Source organism: Oncorhynchus clarkii, chromosome 3 (genome assembly GCF_045791955.1).
Source record: "Oncorhynchus clarkii lewisi isolate Uvic-CL-2024 chromosome 3, UVic_Ocla_1.0, whole genome shotgun sequence".
In the NCBI taxonomy this organism is placed as follows: Eukaryota; Metazoa; Chordata; class Actinopteri; order Salmoniformes; family Salmonidae; genus Oncorhynchus; species Oncorhynchus clarkii.
In genome coordinates, this window is record NC_092149.1 from 82,558,903 (window position 1) to 82,577,752 (window position 18,850).

General features: G+C 44.9%; 1 protein-coding gene across 7 annotated transcripts; it reads right to left on the minus strand.

The window, feature by feature from the left end:
- Nucleotides 1-1,061: 1,061 nt before the first annotated feature.
- Nucleotides 1,062-18,609, minus strand: LOC139405511 (pbx/knotted 1 homeobox 1.1). 7 transcript variants are annotated; one of them, XM_071147907.1, is made up of 12 exons: nt 18,515-18,609; nt 16,761-16,849; nt 14,983-15,092; nt 14,592-14,763; nt 14,109-14,297; nt 10,495-10,609; nt 10,132-10,229; nt 9,318-9,446; nt 8,018-8,094; nt 7,675-7,838; nt 2,042-2,593; nt 1,062-2,001 (listed from the first exon to the last, which is right to left on the minus strand). In XM_071147907.1, exons 1-11 carry the CDS (start codon nt 18,591-18,593, stop codon nt 2,412-2,414), a joined length of 1,404 nt encoding a protein of 467 aa, XP_071004008.1. In that variant the 5' UTR covers nt 18,594-18,609; the 3' UTR covers nt 1,062-2,001; nt 2,042-2,411. The 7 variants fall into 7 exon arrangements, with proteins under 7 accessions (XP_071004008.1, XP_071004007.1, XP_071004011.1 ...); XM_071147906.1 differs by having other exon boundaries at nt 10,465-10,609; XM_071147910.1 differs by having other exon boundaries at nt 16,761-16,824; nt 18,515-18,560.
- Between the last annotated feature and the right edge of the window lie 241 nt (nt 18,610-18,850).

Here is an 18,850-nt window from a genome sequence, read left to right on the forward strand (position 1 = left end):
AAGGAGCCGTCAGAACAGCTTCAATGTGCCGTTAAGTCGATTCTACAGGTGTCTGGAACTCTACTGGAGGGATGCAACACCATTCTGGAACTCTACTGGAGGAATGCAACACCATTCTGGAACTCTACTGGAGGGATGCAACACCATTCTGGAACTCTACTGGAGGGATGCAACACCATTCTGGAACTCTACTGGAGGGATGCAACACCATTCTGGAACTCTACTGGAGGGATGCAACACCATTCTGGAACTCTACTGGAGGGGGGCAACACCATTCTGGAACTCTACTGGAGGGGGGCAAACACCATTCTGGAACTCTACTGGGGGGATGCAACACCATTCTGGAACTCTACTGGAGGGTTGCAACACCATTCTGGAACTCTACTGGAGGGGGGCAAACACCATTCTGGAACTCTACTGGAGGGGGGAAAACACCATTCTGGAACTCTACTGGAGGGTTGCAACACCATTCTGGAACTCTACTGGAGGGGGGCAAACACCATTCTGGAACTCTACTGGAGGGATGCAACACCATTCTGGAACTCTACTGGAGGGTTGCAACACCATTCTGGAACTCTACTGGAGGGTTGCAACACCATTCTGGAACTCTACTGGAGGGATGCAACACCATTCTTCTACGAGACATTCCACCATTTGGTGTTCTATTGATGGTGGAAAACGCTGTTTCAGGCATCGCTCCACAATCTCCCATAAGTGTTCAATTTGACAGAGATCTGGTAACTGAGACAAACACACACACACACACACACTTTAAAACATGCTCCTTTAAACCAGCCTGTTCTTCTTTGACCCCTCTTTCAAAGTCACGGAGACCTCTTCTAGCCATAATAAATTAGCAACTGGGCATTTTTAATACCTGACCCTAAGCAAGATGGGATGTTAATGTGTTAATTAAACTCCTGAACCAGACCCTGTGTAGAACCCCCTGGTTTAAATATACTTTGTATCCCTCATTTACTTAAGTGTTTCCATTATTTTGGCAGTTAACTATAAATAAGGCCTTTTTCGGATCGTGTTAAAAACCATTTGACATAATCACATTTTTTTTTCTCATTTGTCATCAATATTTAGAAAACTTAATTGGACCCTGGAAAACAGGGCCACTAGTTTCAATAACAAAACCTTTGTACATAAACATTCCAAACAAAACAAGAGAACACCAAACAAAAAACATACTTCTCACATTTGTATATAAAAATAAGCCTCTTTACTTAAATTTTCCTAATGGGCTTTTCTGGACCTATAGGGTCTTCCTGTACACCATGGGCTCTGCCTGTAAGCCAGTCCTAATCAGAGTGTGCACATGTAGTCAAACACAGGCATGCAAAGTGAACAAAACCCATTACAGATACAACTTGAAAGTGTTGGCATCCAACAAGAGATTAAATTTAAAAAAATAAGAAATCATTCAACATTGAGTAACGGAGCTTCAGAGTGTGTTTAACACTTTATGATTTTTTTGTTGATGCTTCCGTTCTCGGGCCTTTGGAAAATACAATGATATTATAGAGAAAAACACTGGCCTACACACGCAGATGGCTTGGTAAAAACGCTTTCTGAAATCGAACTCCTCACACACAAGACACTCCATTCATTAAAGGAACATCAGGAGTGATCCCGTATGTCCAGTGCTTGTGCTCTGTGTAAACCGATCGAGCGAGCGTATACTTACATTGTGTACTTGCGATGCAATACCAGTCTATCTACAGTACATACATAATCTGAGCCATCCTATTTTTAGCAGAGCATCAAAAATGGCTCTGATTTGGTTCTAAGTGTGTGTTGCAATTCATTATCAGCCCGCCTTATTCATTATCAGCCCGCCTTAATCATTATCAGCCTACCTTATTCATTATCAGCCCGCCTTATTCATTATCAGCCCGCCTTATTCATTATCAGCCCGCCTTAATCATTATCAGCCTACCTTATTCATTATCAGCCCGCCTTAATCATTATCAGCCCGCCTTAATCATTATCAGCCTACCTTAATCATTATCAGCCCGCCTTATTCATTATCAGCCCGCCTTATTCATTATCAGCCCGCCTTAATCATTATCAGCCCGCCTTAATCATTATCAGCCAGCCTTATTCATTATCAGCCAGCCTTATTCATTATCAGCCAGCCTTATTCATTATCAGCCCGCCTTATTCATTATCAGCCCGCCTTATTCATTATCAGCCCGCCTTAATCATTATCAGCCCGCCTTATTCATTATCAGCCTGCCTTAATCATTATCAGCCCACCTTATTCATTATCAGCCTACCTACATAATGGGTCAGTTGATGGTCTTAACCACCACACACACACATACATATTAAAGTTTGTTTTTAAGTGTGTATGTCTTCGTGTTTGTGTGTGTGTGTGTGTGTGTATACAGTACATCTGTGTCCTACTGCAGGGAGTCGCTGTTGTCCAGGCCCAGCCCAGCCATGTCGTCATCATCGTCTTCGTCCCCGCTGTCTCCTGATTCGTCCTCGCTGTGCCCGCCCATCATCACCTGCTGCACGGCCAGCGTGGCACCGTCTGATGTCAGGCTCCGGAGACCCTCCACACTCATCATCACCGTGGTTCCTGGTGAACAGACGACCAGGAGAGGACGTCAGTGACATCACGTCAGTGACATCACGTCGGTGACATCACAGACAGCGCTCATGTTTTTCTATAGTGTCTTATTTCCACACAAAGTGAGTCCCATTGTGAAATAAGTCGCTTTAACAAGAGAGCCTTGAATTTGCCTTGTGGCTGAATTCTCCTTGTGGCTGAATTCTCCTTGTGGCCATCATTTCCATTACAGAAAGCGCTTGCGCCTAGTTACCTTAAAAACAAGTATAGCCAACAGCTCTAGCAACTCTTGATACATAGCAGTGCTTATCCAATGAGTAGTGTAGCAAGTCAGTACTTGATCGACCTGGCCCGAGTATCCTGGAAGGATATTGACCTCATCCCATCAGTAGAGGATGCCTGGTTATTCTTTATAAGTGCCTTCCTCACCATCTTAAATAAACATGCCAAATTCAAAGAAAAATTTAGAACCAGGAACAGATATAGACCTTGGATCACTCCAGACCTGTCTGCCCTTGACCAGCACAAAAACATCCTGTGGCGTTCTGCATTAGCATCGAATAGCCCCCATGATATGCAACTTTTCAGGGAAGTTAGGAACAAATATACACAGGCAGTTGGGAAAGCTAAGGCTAGCTTTTTCAAGCAGAAATTTGCATCCTGTAGCACAAACTCAAAAAAGTTCTGGGACACTGTAAAGTCCATGGAGAATAAGAGCACCTCCTCCCAGCTGCCCAGTGCACTGAGGATATGAAACACTGACACCACCGATAAATCCACTATAATTGAGAATTTCAATAAGCATTTTTCTACGGCTGGCCATGCGTTCCACCTGTCTACCCTGGTCAACAGCACTGCACCCCCCACAGCAACTCGCCCAAGCCTTCCCCATTTCTCCTTCTCCCAAATCCAGATAGCCGATGTTCTGAAAGAGCTGCGAAATCTGGACCCCTACAAATCAGCCGGGCTAGATAATCTGGACCCTCTCTTTCTAAAATGATCTGCTGAAATTGTTACAACCCCTATTACTAGCCTGTTCAAACTCTCTTTCGAATCGTCTGAGATTCCCATAGATTGGAAAGCTTCCGCGGTCATCCCCCTCTTCAAAGGGGGAGACACTCTAGAGCTAAACTGCTACAGACCTATATCTATCCTACCCTGCCTTTCTAAGATCTTCGAAAGCCAAGTTAACAAACAGATTACCGACCATTTCGAATCCCACCGTACCTTCTCCACTATGCAATCTTGGTTCAGCACTGGTCATGGGTGCACCTCAGCCACGCTCAAGGTCCTAAACTATATCATAACCGCCATCGATAAGAGACATTACTGTACAGCCGTATTCATCGACCTGGACAAGGCTTTCGACTCTGTCAATCACCACATCCTCATCGGCAGACTCAACAGCCTTGGTTTCTGAAATGACTGCCTCGCCTGGTTCACCAACTACTTCTCAGATAGAGTTAAGTGAATCAAAACAGAGTGCCTGTTGTCCAGACCTCTGGCAGTCTCTATGGGGGTGCCACAGGGTTCAATTCTCGGGCCGACTCTTTTCTCTGTATACATCAATGATGTCGCTCTTGCTGCTGGTGATTCTCCGATCCACCTCTACGCAGACGACACCATTCTGTATACCTCTGGCCCTTCTTTGGACACTGCGTTAACTAACCTCCAGACGAGCTTCAATGCCATACAACTCTCCTTGGCCTCTAACTGCTCTTAAACGCAAGTAAAACTAAATTCAAGCTCATCAACCGATTGCTGCCCGCACCTGCCTGCCTGTCCAGCATCACTACTCTGGACGGTTCCGACTTAGAATATGTGGACAACTACAAATACCTAGGTGTCTGGTTAGACTGTAAACTCTCCTTCTAGACTCACATTAAACATCTCCAATCCAAAATTAAATCTAGAATCGGCTTCCTACTTCGCAATAAAGCATCCTTCACTCATGCTGCCAAACATACCCTCGTAAAACTTCATAAAGACTTCGGCGATGTCATTTACAAAATAGCCTCCAACACTCTACTCAACAAACTGGATGCAGTCTATCACAGTGCCATCCGTTTTGTCACCAAAGCCCCATATACGACCCACAACTGCGACCTGTACGCTCTCGTTGGCTGGCCCTCACTTCATACTCGTCGCCAAACCCACTGGCTTCAGGTCATCTACAAAGCTCTGTTAGGTAAAGCCCCAACTTATCTCAGCTCACTGGTCACCATAGCAGCACCCACCCGTAGCACACGCTCCAGCAGGTATATCTAACTGGCTCTGAACGAACTTTATTTGACTCTTTGCAAACTGGAATCCATATATCCTGAGGCTGCATTCATTGTAGCTGGGGATTTTAACAAGGCTAATCTGAAAACAAGACTCCCTAAATTGTATCAGCATATCGATTGCGCAACCAGGGCTGGTAAAACCTTGGATCATTGCTATTCTAACTTCCGCGATGCATATAAGGCCCTCCCCCGCCCTCCCTTCGGAAAAGCTGACCACGACTCCATTTTGTTGCTCCCTGCCTACAGACAGAAGCTAAAACAAGAAGCTCCCACTCTGAGGTCTGTTCAACGCTGGTCCGAACAATCTGATTCCACACTCCAAGACTGCTTCTATCACGTGGACTGGGATATGTTTCGTATTGCGTCAGACAACAACATTGACTAATACGCTGATTCGGTGAGCGAGTTCATTAGAACGTGCGTTGAATATGTCGTTCCCATAGCAACGATTAAAACATTCCCAAACCAGAAACCGTGGATTGATGGCAGCATTCGCGTGAAACTGAAAGCACGAACCACTGCTTTTAATCAGGGAAACATGACCGAATACAAACAGTGTAGCTATTCCCTCCGCAAGGCAATCAAACAAGCTAAGCGTCAGTATAGAGACAAAGTAGAATCGCAATTCAACGGCTCAGACACAAGAGGTATGTGGCAGGGTCTACCATATCCACCCTACCTGACACCCTAGACCCACTCCAATTTGCTCAACCACACTGCACACTGCCCTAACCCATCTGGACAAGAGGAGTACCTATGTGAGAATGCTGTTCATCGACTACAGCTCAGCATTTAACACCATAGTACCCTCCAAACTCGTCATCAAGCTCGAGGCCCTGGGTCTCGACCCCGCCCTGTGCAACTGGGTACTGGACTTCCTGACGGGCCGCCCCCAGGTGGTGAGGGTAGGTAACAACATCTCCACCCCGCTGATCCTCAACACTGGGGCCCCACAAGGGTGCGTTCTGAGCCCTCTCCTGTACTCCCTGTTCACCCACGACAGCGTGGCCACGCACGCCTCCAACTCAATCATCAAGTTTGCGGATGACACAACAGTGGTAGGCTTGATTACCAACAACGACGAGACGGCCTACAGGGAGGAGGTGAGGGCCCTCGGAGTGTGGTGTCAGGAAAATAACCTCACACTCAACGTCAACAAAACAAAGGAGATGATTGTGGACTTCAGGAAACAGCCGAGGGAACACCCCCCTTTCCACATCGATGGAACAGTAGTGGAGTGGGTAGTAAGTTTTAAGTTTCTCGGCGTACACATCACAGACAAACTGAATTGGTCCACCCACACAGACAGCATCGAGAAGAAGGCGCAGCAGCGCCTCTTCAACCTCAGGAGGCTGAAGAAATTCGGCTTGTCACCAAAAGCACTCACAAACTTCTACAGATGCACAATCGAGAGCATCCTGTCGGGCTGTATCACCGCCTGGTACGGCAACTGCTCCGCCCACAACCGTAAGGCTCTCCAGAGGGTAGTGAGGTCTGCTCAACGCATCACTGGGGGCAAACTACCTGCCCTCCAGGACACCTACACCACCCGATGTCACAGGAAGGCCATAAAGATCATCAAGGACAACAACCAAGCCACTGCCTGTTCACCCCTCTATCATCCAGAAGGCGAGGTCAGTACAGCTGGGACCGAGAGAATGAAAAACAGCTTCTATCTCAAGGCCATCAGACTGTTAAACAGCCACCACTAACATTTAGTGGCTGCTGCCAACACACTGACTCAACTCCAGCCACTTTAATAATGGGAATTGATGGGAACTGATGTAAAATATATCACTATCCACTTTAAACAATGCTACTTAATGTTTACATACCCTACATTATTCATCTCATATGTCTACGTATATTCTGTACTCTATATCATCTACTGCATCTTTATGTAATACATGTATCACTAGCCACTTTAACTATGCCACTTTGTTTACATACTCATCTCATATGTTTATACTGTACTCGATACCATCTACTGTATCTTGCCTATGCCGCTCTGTACCATCACTCATTCATATATCTTTATGTACATATTCTTTATCCCTTTACACTTGTGTGTATAAGGTAGTAGTTTTGGAATTGTTAGCTAGATTACTCGTTGGTTATTACTGCATTGTCGGAACTAGAAGCACAAGCATTTCGCTACACTCGCATTAACATCTGCTAACCATGTGTATGTGACAAATAAAATTTGATTTGATTTGATTTGGTCACCCCCAAAACCAATTCTTCCTTTGGCCACCTCTCCTTCCAGTTCTCTACTGCCAATGACTGGAACGACCTGCAAAAATCACTAAAGCAGGAGACTCATATCTCCCTCACTAGCTTTAAGCACCAGCTGTTAGAGCAGCTCACAGATCACTGCACCTGTACACAGCCCATTCGTAAATATCCCATCTATCTACCTACCTCATCCCCACACTGTATTTATTTATTTATCTTGCACCCCAGTATCTCTACTTGCACATTCATCTTTTGCACATCTACCATTCCAGTGTTTAATTGCTATATTGTAATTACTTCGCCACCATGGCCTATTTATTGCCTTACCTCCCTTATCCTTCCTCATTTGCACACACTGTATATAGACTTTTTCTACTGTATTATTGATTGTATGTTTGTTTATTCCATGCTTAACTGTGTGTTGTTGTTTGTGTCGAACTGCTTTGCTTTATCTTGGCCCGGTCGCAGTTGTAAATGAGAACTTGATCTCAACTAGCCTACCTGGTTAAAGGTGGTTAAAGGTGGTTAAAGGTGAAATAGGTGAAATAATATATTATTTTTTTAAAGTACCATCTGGCATCTGGACCTGTTGTTGGGTCATCCCCGTGGCGATGGAGTCAGGCCAGAAGCGCTGTAGCGGCCTGTTCGGAGGAGGTTTCTTCTTGGTTTTGGGTGTCTCCGAAGAGCTGGCGTCCAGCATGGGCTGCAGGATTCGCCTCCGCGCGTTTATGAACCTGAGAGAGAAGGAAGAAAGGTTGGACCAATCACGAGAGGGGAAACAAGGGGGTTTGGACCAATAACTAAACTTGACACATTATTGGATTGGTTCACGCTAGGAGAGCTCATTCTTTATAGTATTTCATAGTCTTAGGTGATAGTTCATGGTAGTGTGGCATGGGTTCATGTAATTCACCAGTTGTTGACTTGGAGGAGGCTCAGGTTAGTTTGGGTAGCGATCTGCTTCTTCTCATCCTCCGTGGGGTAGGGGTGCTATAGAAATAAGACAAAAGTCATTCAATTAAAGCCATTAAAATAAGTAATTAAAAGGAAAAATCCACCCAAAACCACTAATTAAATGTGTTAAATAACAATATTAAGAACAATATTTTTTGTGAACAAAATGTTTAATTTTGCCGTCATAATAAGGTTGGTAGCAACAGGGAAAAATATTTGTGGAAATCTGTTGCAGCTCAAATCCACAATGAAATGCTCTCTCTATGGGCTGGCCAGCTGGCTAGCTACACACAATAATAGCAAAGAACATATCAGCATGTAACGTTGCTCACAGAGTGGAGTCTGACATTTTCAAAGGCAATAGGCAGAAATACTTTTGAGGAGATGGGAAACGTTGCACATGCTACGTCAATGGGTTGGCGTGTGCAATCTGGACCATTCTGGGACAAAAAGCAATCTCCTTCACAGAGTGAATGGGAGTCTATTGGACGCTGGCTCAAAACCCAAATATTAGCACAAATTTCATCAACAAGTACAACTTTACAATTTTTTTCTGAGATAATTAACTTGCTATCTGTAGTATCATGTAGCTTTGGAATCGTAACATTATGTACTTTCGACATTTGACTTTGAGAAGGAATTGTGTGGCGATTAGCTTGGCAACCGCGTGACGCAGCATGACAACGTGAACGCAATTGGTCGACAGTCTGCTGGGTGGGGCATTATTCGTTCCTTCATTCATTCATTGGATTACTATCTCTTTTCTAAAATATCCCTGGCAACGGCACCATGCAATGCAACCAGGACTGAAGAGGCAGACAAAGGAGAAATGTGCTTAAATGACACATTTCGAGGTAGGAGTATCGTAAAAATACGATCATAGGCTCATACGAGAGAAGACATCCTCCCGAGTTATGACATCGGGCAGTATTGAAATCTGGCATGTATGATAGACATTTTCGCCATCTAAAAGTCGTATTCCAGGGTAGTGAGAGAGACTTTATCAAAATACTACATCATACTGGCTGGGTTTCTGCCTGCTTAAAAAACGCCAATAACTCAAGCTACAAATTAAAACATGAAATGACCCAGGGAATAGATAGAACATCACTCAGAGATGTACAAAAACAATATAACATTCAAAATGGGTGGACCTTTTCTTTAAGTAGTGTTTTCATCTTGCACTGCAAGCCAAGCCAATCCAATCCCAGAATCGTTCCAGGTTGTAAACCTATAGAGTGTGCCTGTGTTCTACTCACCCCGATGTGCTGGAAGAGCCAGGAGCGCATGACGTTGGTGGCTTGTTTGGGAAGAACGCCACGCTTGTTCTTGGGTGAGCTGTCGTCGTGGTTGAAGAAACTCAGGTCCTGGTTGAGCTGCAGCTGGAGCTGAAGAAAGTAACGGTTAGGTTTCCATATTCTTGATAGCGTGGGGGGGGGGGGGGGGCTGTTCAGCGGGGGGGCGGGGGCTATTCAGCGTGGGGGGGGGGAGCTGTTCAGCTGGGCGGGGGCTGTTCAGCGGGGCACTGTGGAGGGGGCTGTTCAGCGTGGGGGGGGCTGTTCAGCTGGGCGGGGGCTGTTCAGCGGGGCACCGTGGGGGGGGCTGTTCAGCAGGGCAGTGTGGGGGTGGCTGTTCAGCGGGGCAGCGTGGGGGGGGGGGGGCTATTCAGCGTGGGGGGGGGGGGGGCTGTTCAGCTGGGCGGGGGCTGTTCAGCGGGGCACTGTGGGGGGGGCTGTTCAGCGTGGGGGGGGGGCTGTTCAGCTGGGCGGGGGCTGTTCAGCGGGGCACCGTGGGGGGGGGGGGGGGGGGGCTGTTCAGCGCGGCAGCATGGGGGGGGGCTGTTCAGCAGGGCAGCGTGGGGGGGGGCTGTTCAGCGCGGCAGCGTTGGGGGGGGCTGTTCAGCGCGGCAGCATGGGGGGGGGGGCTGTTCAGCAGGGCAGCGTGGGGGGGGGGGGCTGTTCAGCGGGGCAGCGTGGGGGGGGGGGCTGTTCAGCGCGGCAGCGTGGGGGGGGGGGGCTGTTCAGCGCTGTTCAGAAGGCAGTAAATGTTAGCATCCAGATGTGTGTGTCTTACCTGTGTGTTCTGGATGCGTATGGTCTGGGGCGAGAGGGTCTGTGACACCACCTGGCCCTGTGAGTTGACTACTGTGACTGGTTGGTAGACTGTGCCACCTGGAGGAAACACAAGGACCCAACAATGCTTTCAGAGTAGTCCTTATTTATTTTCATAAACTGCTGGTACAGAAACAGACAGCTGTACGCTGAGGGCCGGTTTCCGGCACACAGATTAAGCCTCGCTCGTCCTGGACTCTCCATTGAAATGTAATCCAGGACTAAACTTAATCTGTGGTTGGGAAACCGCCACTGTGATTCCTATTGAGGTGAGGGTTGGCGTCTGAGGCTCTACCTGTGGTTGTTGTATGCCAGGGTGACATACCTGCTATAACCTGTGTGGGGTTGACTGTTGTCACGGTGACGTTGCCTTGCTGCAGGGCCGATGCTGGCACCACAATCCCCTGGGGACTGAGGGTTCCTGTGAAAGAGCTGGACGTCTGCACGACACACACACACACACACACACAAGTTAAACGAAGTCTTCATGGGTCAATATATAGCATCATGTTTATATATAATAGGCAAGGTGTGATCTATGTTTTACAGATTCAGGGTGTGTATAGCAGTATACAAGGGTGTGGGTATAGCAGTATACAAGGGTGTGGGTATAGCAGTATACAAGGGTGTGGGTATAGCAGTATACAAGGGTGTGTGTATAGCAGTATACAAGGGTGTGGGTATAGCAGTATACAAGGGTGTGTGTATAGCAGTATACAAGGGTGTGTGTATAGCAGTATACAAGGGTGTGTGTATAGCAGTATACACGGGTGTGTGTATAGCAGTATACACGGGTGTGGGTATAGCAGTATACACGGGTGTGGGTATAGCAGTATACAAGGGTGTGTGTATAGCAGTATACAAGGGTGTGTGTATAGCAGTATACACGGGTGTGGGTATAGCAGTATACAAGGGTGTGTGTATAGCAGTATACAAGGGTGTGTGTATAGCAGTATACACGGGTGTGTGTATAGCAGTATACAAGGGTGTGTGTATAGCAGTATACAAGGGTGTGTGTATAGCAGTATACAAGGGTGTGTGTGTATAGCAGTATACAAGGGTGTGTGTATAGCAGTATACAAGGGTGTGTGTATAGCAGTATACAAGGGTGTGTGTATAGCAGTATACACGGGTGTGTGTATAGCAGTATACAAGGGTGTGTGTATAGCAGTATACAAGGGTGTGTGTATAGCAGTATACAAGGGTGTGTGTATTGCAGTATATAAGGGTGTGTGTGTATAGCAGTATACAAGGGTGTGTGTATAGCAGTATACAAGGGTGTGTGTATAGCAGTATACAAGGGTGTGTGTATAGCAGTATACACGGGTGTGGGTATAGCAGTATACACGGGTGTGTGTATAGCAGTATACACGGGTGTGTGTATAGCAGTATACAAGGGTGTGTGTATAGCAGTATACAAGGGTGTGTGTATAGCAGTATACCAGGGTGTGTGTGTATAGCAGTATACAAGGGTGTGTGTATAGCAGTATACAAGGGTGTGTGTATAGCAGTATACAAGGGTGTGTGTATAGCAGTATACACGGGTGTGGGTATAGCAGTATACACGGGTGTGTGTATAGCAGTATACACGGGTGTGTGTATAGCAGTATACACGGGTGTGTGTATAGCAGTATACAAGGGTGTGTGTATAGCAGTATACAAGGGTGTGTGTATAGCAGTATACAAGGGTGTGTGTATAGCAGTATACAAGGGTGTGTGTATAGCAGTATACAAGGGTGTGTGTATAGCAGTATACAAGGGTGTGTGTATAGCAGTATACAAGGGTGTGTGTATAGCAGTATACAAGGGTGTGTGTATAGCAGTATACAAGGGTGTGTGTATAGCAGTATACAAGGGGGTGTGTATAGCAGTATACAAGGGTGTGTGTATAGCAGTATACCAGGGTGTGTGTATAGCAGTATACAAGGGTGTGTGTATAGCAGTATACAAGGGTGTGTGTATAGCAGTATACCAGGGTGTGTGTGTATAGCAGTATACAAGGGTGTGTGTATAGCAGTATACAAGGGTGTGTGTATAGCAGTATACAAGGGTGTGTGTATAGCAGTATACACGGGTGTGGGTATAGCAGTATACACGGGTGTGTGTATAGCAGTATACACGGGTGTGTGTATAGCAGTATACACGGGTGTGTGTATAGCAGTATACAAGGGTGTGTGTATAGCAGTATACAAGGGTGTGTGTATAGCAGTATACAAGGGTGTGTGTATAGCAGTATACAAGGGTGTGTGTATAGCAGTATACAAGGGTGTGTGTATAGCAGTATACAAGGGTGTGTGTATAGCAGTATACAAGGGTGTGTGTATAGCAGTATACAAGGGTGTGTGTATAGCAGTATACAAGGGTGTGTGTATAGCAGTATACAAGGGGGTGTGTATAGCAGTATACAAGGGTGTGTGTATAGCAGTATACAAGGGTGTGTGTATAGCAGTATACAAGGGTGTGTGTATAGCAGTATACAAGGGTGTGTGTATAGCAGTATACAAGGGTGTGTGTATAGCAGTATACACGGTGTGTGTATAGCAGTATACAAGGGTGTGTGTATAGCAGTATACAAGGGTGTGTGTATAGCAGTATACACGGGTGTGTGTATAGCAGTATACACGGTGTGTGTATAGCAGTATACAAGGGTGTGTGTATAGCAGTATACACGGTGTGTGTATAGCAGTATACACGGGTGTGTGTATAGCAGTATACAAGGGTGTGTGTATAGCAGTATACAAGGGTGTGTGTATAGCAGTATACACGGTGTGTGTATAGCAGTATACAAGGGTGTGTGTATAGCAGTATACACGGTGTGTGTATAGCAGTATACACGGGTGTGTGTATAGCAGTATACAAGGGTGTGTGTATAGCAGTATACAAGGGTGTGTGTATAGCAGTATACACGGTGTGTGTATAGCAGTATACAAGGGTGTGTGTATAGCAGTATACAAGGGTGTGTGTATAGCAGTATACAAGGGTGTGTGTATAGCAGTATACAAGGGTGTGTGTATAGCAGTATACACGGGTGTGGGTATAGCAGTATACACGGTGTGTGTATAGCAGTATACAAGGGTGTGTGTATAGCAGTATACAAGGGTGTGTGTATAGCAGTATACAAGGGTGTGTGTATAGCAGTATACACGGGTGTGTGTATAGCAGTATACAAGGGTGTGTGTATAGCAGTATACAAGGGTGTGTGTATAGCAGTATACACGGTGTGTGTATAGCAGTATACAAGGGTGTGTGTATAGCAGTATACAAGGGTGTGTGTATAGCAGTATACACGGGTGTGTGTATAGCAGTATACAAGGGTGTGTGTATAGCAGTATACAAGGGTGTGTGTATAGCAGTATACACGGGTGTGTGTATAGCAGTATACCAGGGTGTGTGTATAGCAGTATACACGGTGTGTGTATAGCAGTATACAAGGGTGTGGGTATAGCAGTATACACGGGTGTGTGTATAGCAATATACACGGGTGTGTGTATAGCAGTATACACGGGTGTGTGTATAGCAGTATACACGGTGTGTGTATAGCAGTATACACGGGTGTGTGTATAGCAATATACACGGGTGTGTGTATAGCAATATACACGGACGGGTGTGTGTATAGCAGTATACACGGTGTGTGTATAGCAGTATACACGGTGTGTGTATAGCAGTATACACGGGTGTGTGTATAGCAGTATACACGGTGTGTGTATAGCAGTATACAAGGGTGTGTGTATAGCAGTATACACGGGTGTGTGTATAGCAGTATACACGGGTGTGTGTATAGCAGTATACACGGGTGTGTGTATAGCAGTATACACGGGTGTGTGTATTGCAGTATACACGGGTGTGTGTATTGCAGTATACACGGGTGTGTGTATTGTGGATTCATAATGGGTGTGTATAACGGCAGCAAAATATATCTGTATGGCAGGGTGTGTGTACCTGGATCTTGGTGGGGGAGAAACCCTGTCCAGATGAATAGGGGCTGCCAGGTTCTCCGCTCAGCAGCGTCTCGCTGTTCATCTTGGTCTTGAGGCAGGAGATGTAGCGGCTGCAGAAGTCCTTACACAGGTCGCTGACCTTCTCCAGCTCCAGCAGATGGATCCGCAGCACCTGGATGGCCTTCACCATCTAGGGGGTCAAAGGTCAGGGAGAGGAGTTATGAGAGGCCAGGACGTTTTCATTGAAAATGGCATGTGCATAGTAGGCTGTTATAGTAAATTCACCATTTATTCCACTGGTAGATACTTTAGTATAAGGCTGTTGTAACGTTTATATGTGGCCAACCGGCTTCATCAAACAGCGCCAATGAAACAGTAGCTCACTTCCCACGTGTAATTTGCTAAAATGTACGAATAGTGTCACTAGAGGTCATTGTGATGGAAAATCATTCAAAGAATATTAACAGCAAATGAGGGAGGTCACCAGATTGTCAAGATCAGGGTCCTCACTGAAGAAGGCTTTGCCCTCTTTCTCCTGGCTTCGGACAAAGTTCTCAATGTCCACGTCGAAGCTGGCTGACGTGACACAGTCTGAGCCCTGTGTAGACTGCTCACATTTCTCAAAGAGCAGGGCCAGGAGAGGGAACAAGGGATGCCTGCAACAACACACATAGACACAGGAAGAGACGTCACTAAATTGCCATAATTTACTTTTATGTTACATGTGGTAGTGTTTACTCCATATTTTCGTTAGTAGGGCACATAAGCCCCGACAACATCTACGACTGACAGCAGCAGCATTTCCTTTTTGAAAGTAATTGAGGTGGGTGTTGACCAAAGTTTTGTCAGGGGGCCAACAGAGTCAGGGGGTGTACCGGTATATGGAAGCCTTATCTACATCCATGGGGGTCTGGGGCTCAGTGGGGGTTGGACTGGAGGCTGCATCCAAACCCTCGTCACCATCCACCTGCTCCGACCCCAGCATCTGGAGAGAAACGGGAGCGAGGGAGATGAGATAAAAACAGAATGAGGAGATAAAAACAGAACGAGGAGCAATAGTAGTGGTTAGGTAACGCTCAGAACCATGCCTCAACAACTACCAAATAAGCCGTGAGAAGATTGGTCTTGTTGGCATTGGTAATAGGTTGGAGGACTGTTGGCATTGGTAATAGGTTGGAGGACTGTTTTCTCAGTACACAATGGAAGGAAATAGCCTTCCTAAATTATTCTCAAATGGGTGAATGATACAGAGGTTGTCAGTATCTCTTTGGACGGGAGTAGAATAGAAAGATGAGTTGTGGCATATCATGTTTATCCATTACCGATAGGTGCACCAAGCTTGTCTTTGAGCGAATCAATTCAGACACCTTCACGCGCTCCTCCGCTCATAGTTTCACACTGCCTACCAGCAGCTAGCCAGGCTCGCTTCTAAGAACATGAATCCCATCTTCAGCCATGTGATTGAACCAACAATGGCTTTGATTGAGAGCAAATGTGCTAAAAAAAAATATGTGTTTGCTAGAGCAGGAAAACCTCAAGTTAGTCACATTGATATGTCCTCACCATTTTCTCAAATCAAAATAAAATCTTATTTGTCACATGCGCCAAATACAACAGGTGTGAAATGCTTACTTACAAGCCCTTAACCAACAATGCAGTTAAGAAATTAGAGTTAAGAAAATATTTAATAAATAAACTAATGTAAAAAATTTAAATTTTAAAGTAACAATAACGAGGCTATATACAGGGGGTACCAGTACAGAGTCAATGTGCGGGGGTACAGGTTAGTCAAGGTCATTTGTACATGTAGGTAGGGGTGAAGTGACTATGCATAGATAATAAACAGGTTAGTTGAGGTAATTGAGGTCATATGTACATGTAGGTAGGGGTGAAGTGACTATGCATAGATAATAAACAGGTTAGTTGAGTTGAGGTAATTGAGGTAATTTGTACATGTAGGTAGGGGTGAAGTGACTATGCATAGATAATAAACATGTTAGTTGAGGTAATTGAGGTCATATGTACATGTAGGTAGGGGTGAAGTGACTATGCATAGATAATAAACAGGTTAGTTGAGTTGAGGTAATTGAGGTAATTTGTACATGTAGGTAGGGGTGAAGTGACTATGCATAGATAATAAACAGGTTAGTTGAGGTAATTGAGGTCATATGTACATGTAGGTAGGGGTAAAGTGACTATGCATAGATAATAAACAGGTTAGTTGAGGTAATTGAGGTAATATGTACATGTAGGTAGGGGTAAAGTGACTATGCATAGATAATAAACAGTGAGTAGCAGCAGTGTGAAAACAAAGGGGGGAGGGGTCAATGCAAATAGTCCAGGTGGCCATTTGATTAATTGTTCAGCAGCCTTATCGCTTGGGGTAGAAGCTGCTCATCTGTAGTTGTGGCAATATATTCTAAATACATAGTAATAAATCATTTCAGGAATTACAATACACCGAAAAACATTCTGCAGGTAAAAATGACAGTAGTTCTACTTTATTTTTTTTTTACATTGATGATGGCTAAAAAAATATTTCCAAACTTCAAATAAGCAACTCAAGAACTTCAAATCTTCCCTTACACCCACGCTCGTGGTTTAAGTAGGCCGCAAAGCTGAGCCTCAGACTAAATTTGTCCTCCTGACCCACCTGCTGCTCTCCCTCCAGGTACTTGTCTATGGAATCCGACTGGGCAGCCATCATGTTGGCGGACCTAGAAAAACACATAGGTCCACACACTGTTGAGAATTAAAAAAGGCTATTATAGTATAAATTACTCTTCATGATAAATGGAGATTATTTGAAAACAGGACAAGTTACAAAAACTGACATTTGTATTTGGTAAACAATATTGGACTAATACTGCACTAAGGAGAAGGGTTGAGGTAAATTGCAAAACTACAGTGAAAATCTATTGAATTGTTTTTCCCTCTTTGAAAGACCAAGTGCTATAAATATTTGACCCTTATTGTAGTCTAAACCATAGAAATAAAGAATGTTTTTAATGGCCTAAACACGATTACATTCCACTTTTACACTTTATTAATTGACCATGTTTATGAATAGAACATGGCAATGCTGGATTGCTCTGACAGAGATGATCTACTCCCTGTAGTGTAATAACATACACGACAATGCAGCTACCTATTTGACTGTAAGGTATTCGTCAAAACGAGAATGAAACATGCATGTATATTTACATATAAAAGGCTTAGGAAACAAAGGCTATGAGGGGGGAACTAAATGTTATGTAGTTTATACGCTTGCATTCGAAATGTACAGCTTTGTGCACGTCTTTGACTTACGTTCGTGTGCAAGGATACGACAATGGTGCGAATCATACATGTCTTATCGTGAAACCAGGTTAATGTCCACGGTCCTAACTGATGGCACACACCCACCATGTTAAATAAAACCCGACTGCTGCCATTTCTCGCAGCAACAAAGCCAACTAATAGAGCTTCTTGGTGGTTTAGCAATAGCAAGCAATTATTGGATTAGCTTTCAATCATATGAAGGAAAAGCTGTCGGAGTGAGACAATTCAGTGAAGTAAAAATTCAGTTTCAGAGAACTTTAAACTACATTTATTGCGAATGTTTACTTGTTCAAGACAAGGTCGCTAAACAAAATAGCTAACGTTAGTTGCTTTCGTAAATAAACCAGCTATCTAGCTAGTTAGCTTACTAGCTAATAAATTGCAAATTGTTCCTTTTGCCCACTAAATTAGGCGATAACAGCCTCAAATGTGTACTAAATGTAATATGCATTAACTCTCTTCATGGCCGCAACACCAAGTGAAGAGTCCTTGTTTTAAAACGTTAGTTTGCAATGGTGAAGTTAAGCAGAAGCGCCATATTTACAGCGGTGTCTGAGACGGATCAGCTGCGCTTTCACAGGTAGCTGCGCGAAAATACAGTAACATGACAAAATGCTGCTGGATTAAAGTGCATATAAAGTGCGTATTTCATCCCATATGCATTGACATTGTATTAAAATATTATTGCCATTCGTAAATGTATTTATAAATATTCGTTTCTAATTTTAGTTCGAAAAATCTTGCCCACATCAATCAATCAAGCAAGGGACAGCTGCCTATCCCTCCCCTGTGCCACTCGCGATTCAACTGGAAGAGGGTACACTGGCTGGGGCCTTGCTTCTAGCTGTCGCCCTTGCTTTTTCAGAATCCTTCTTTCCCACCCCCCTCCTCTCCCTAAAACGCCGACATTTTTTTTTTCCCTCGAGTAATTTCCATCTTCCTTGGCTCCGGCCATCTATTCAATGCAACATTAACTCCACTGGCCTCCCCACCTCCCGAGCTTTTGCCCTAGGCATTATTCTGTGCGGCCCAGATTGGTTTGATTGATAGGGAACGGAAAAAAGAAGATTTTGAGTGACAGCTTACCTGAGTGCCAATCTTCGTCACACTGACAAGCGGCTGCAGCAATCGGGATCCGCAGTTGTCGTGCTGCGTCATCGCGCATGGTCACGCAGGATATTTGTCTCATGAATATTTATAGAGACGGGGAGGAGATGTGACGTCCGGTGTGCCTTGTTCTCGCCCCAAATCTAGACATTTTTTTGGTTTTATTGAACCTTTATTTCACTAGGCAAGTCAGTTAAGAACACATTCTTATTTACAATGACGGCCTATCTTGCTGGTTGAATGCTTGGCAAAATATAAACCACTGCTGCGCTTTAATCTAGGCCAATGCAAAATGAAAAGCCTGTTATAAACAAT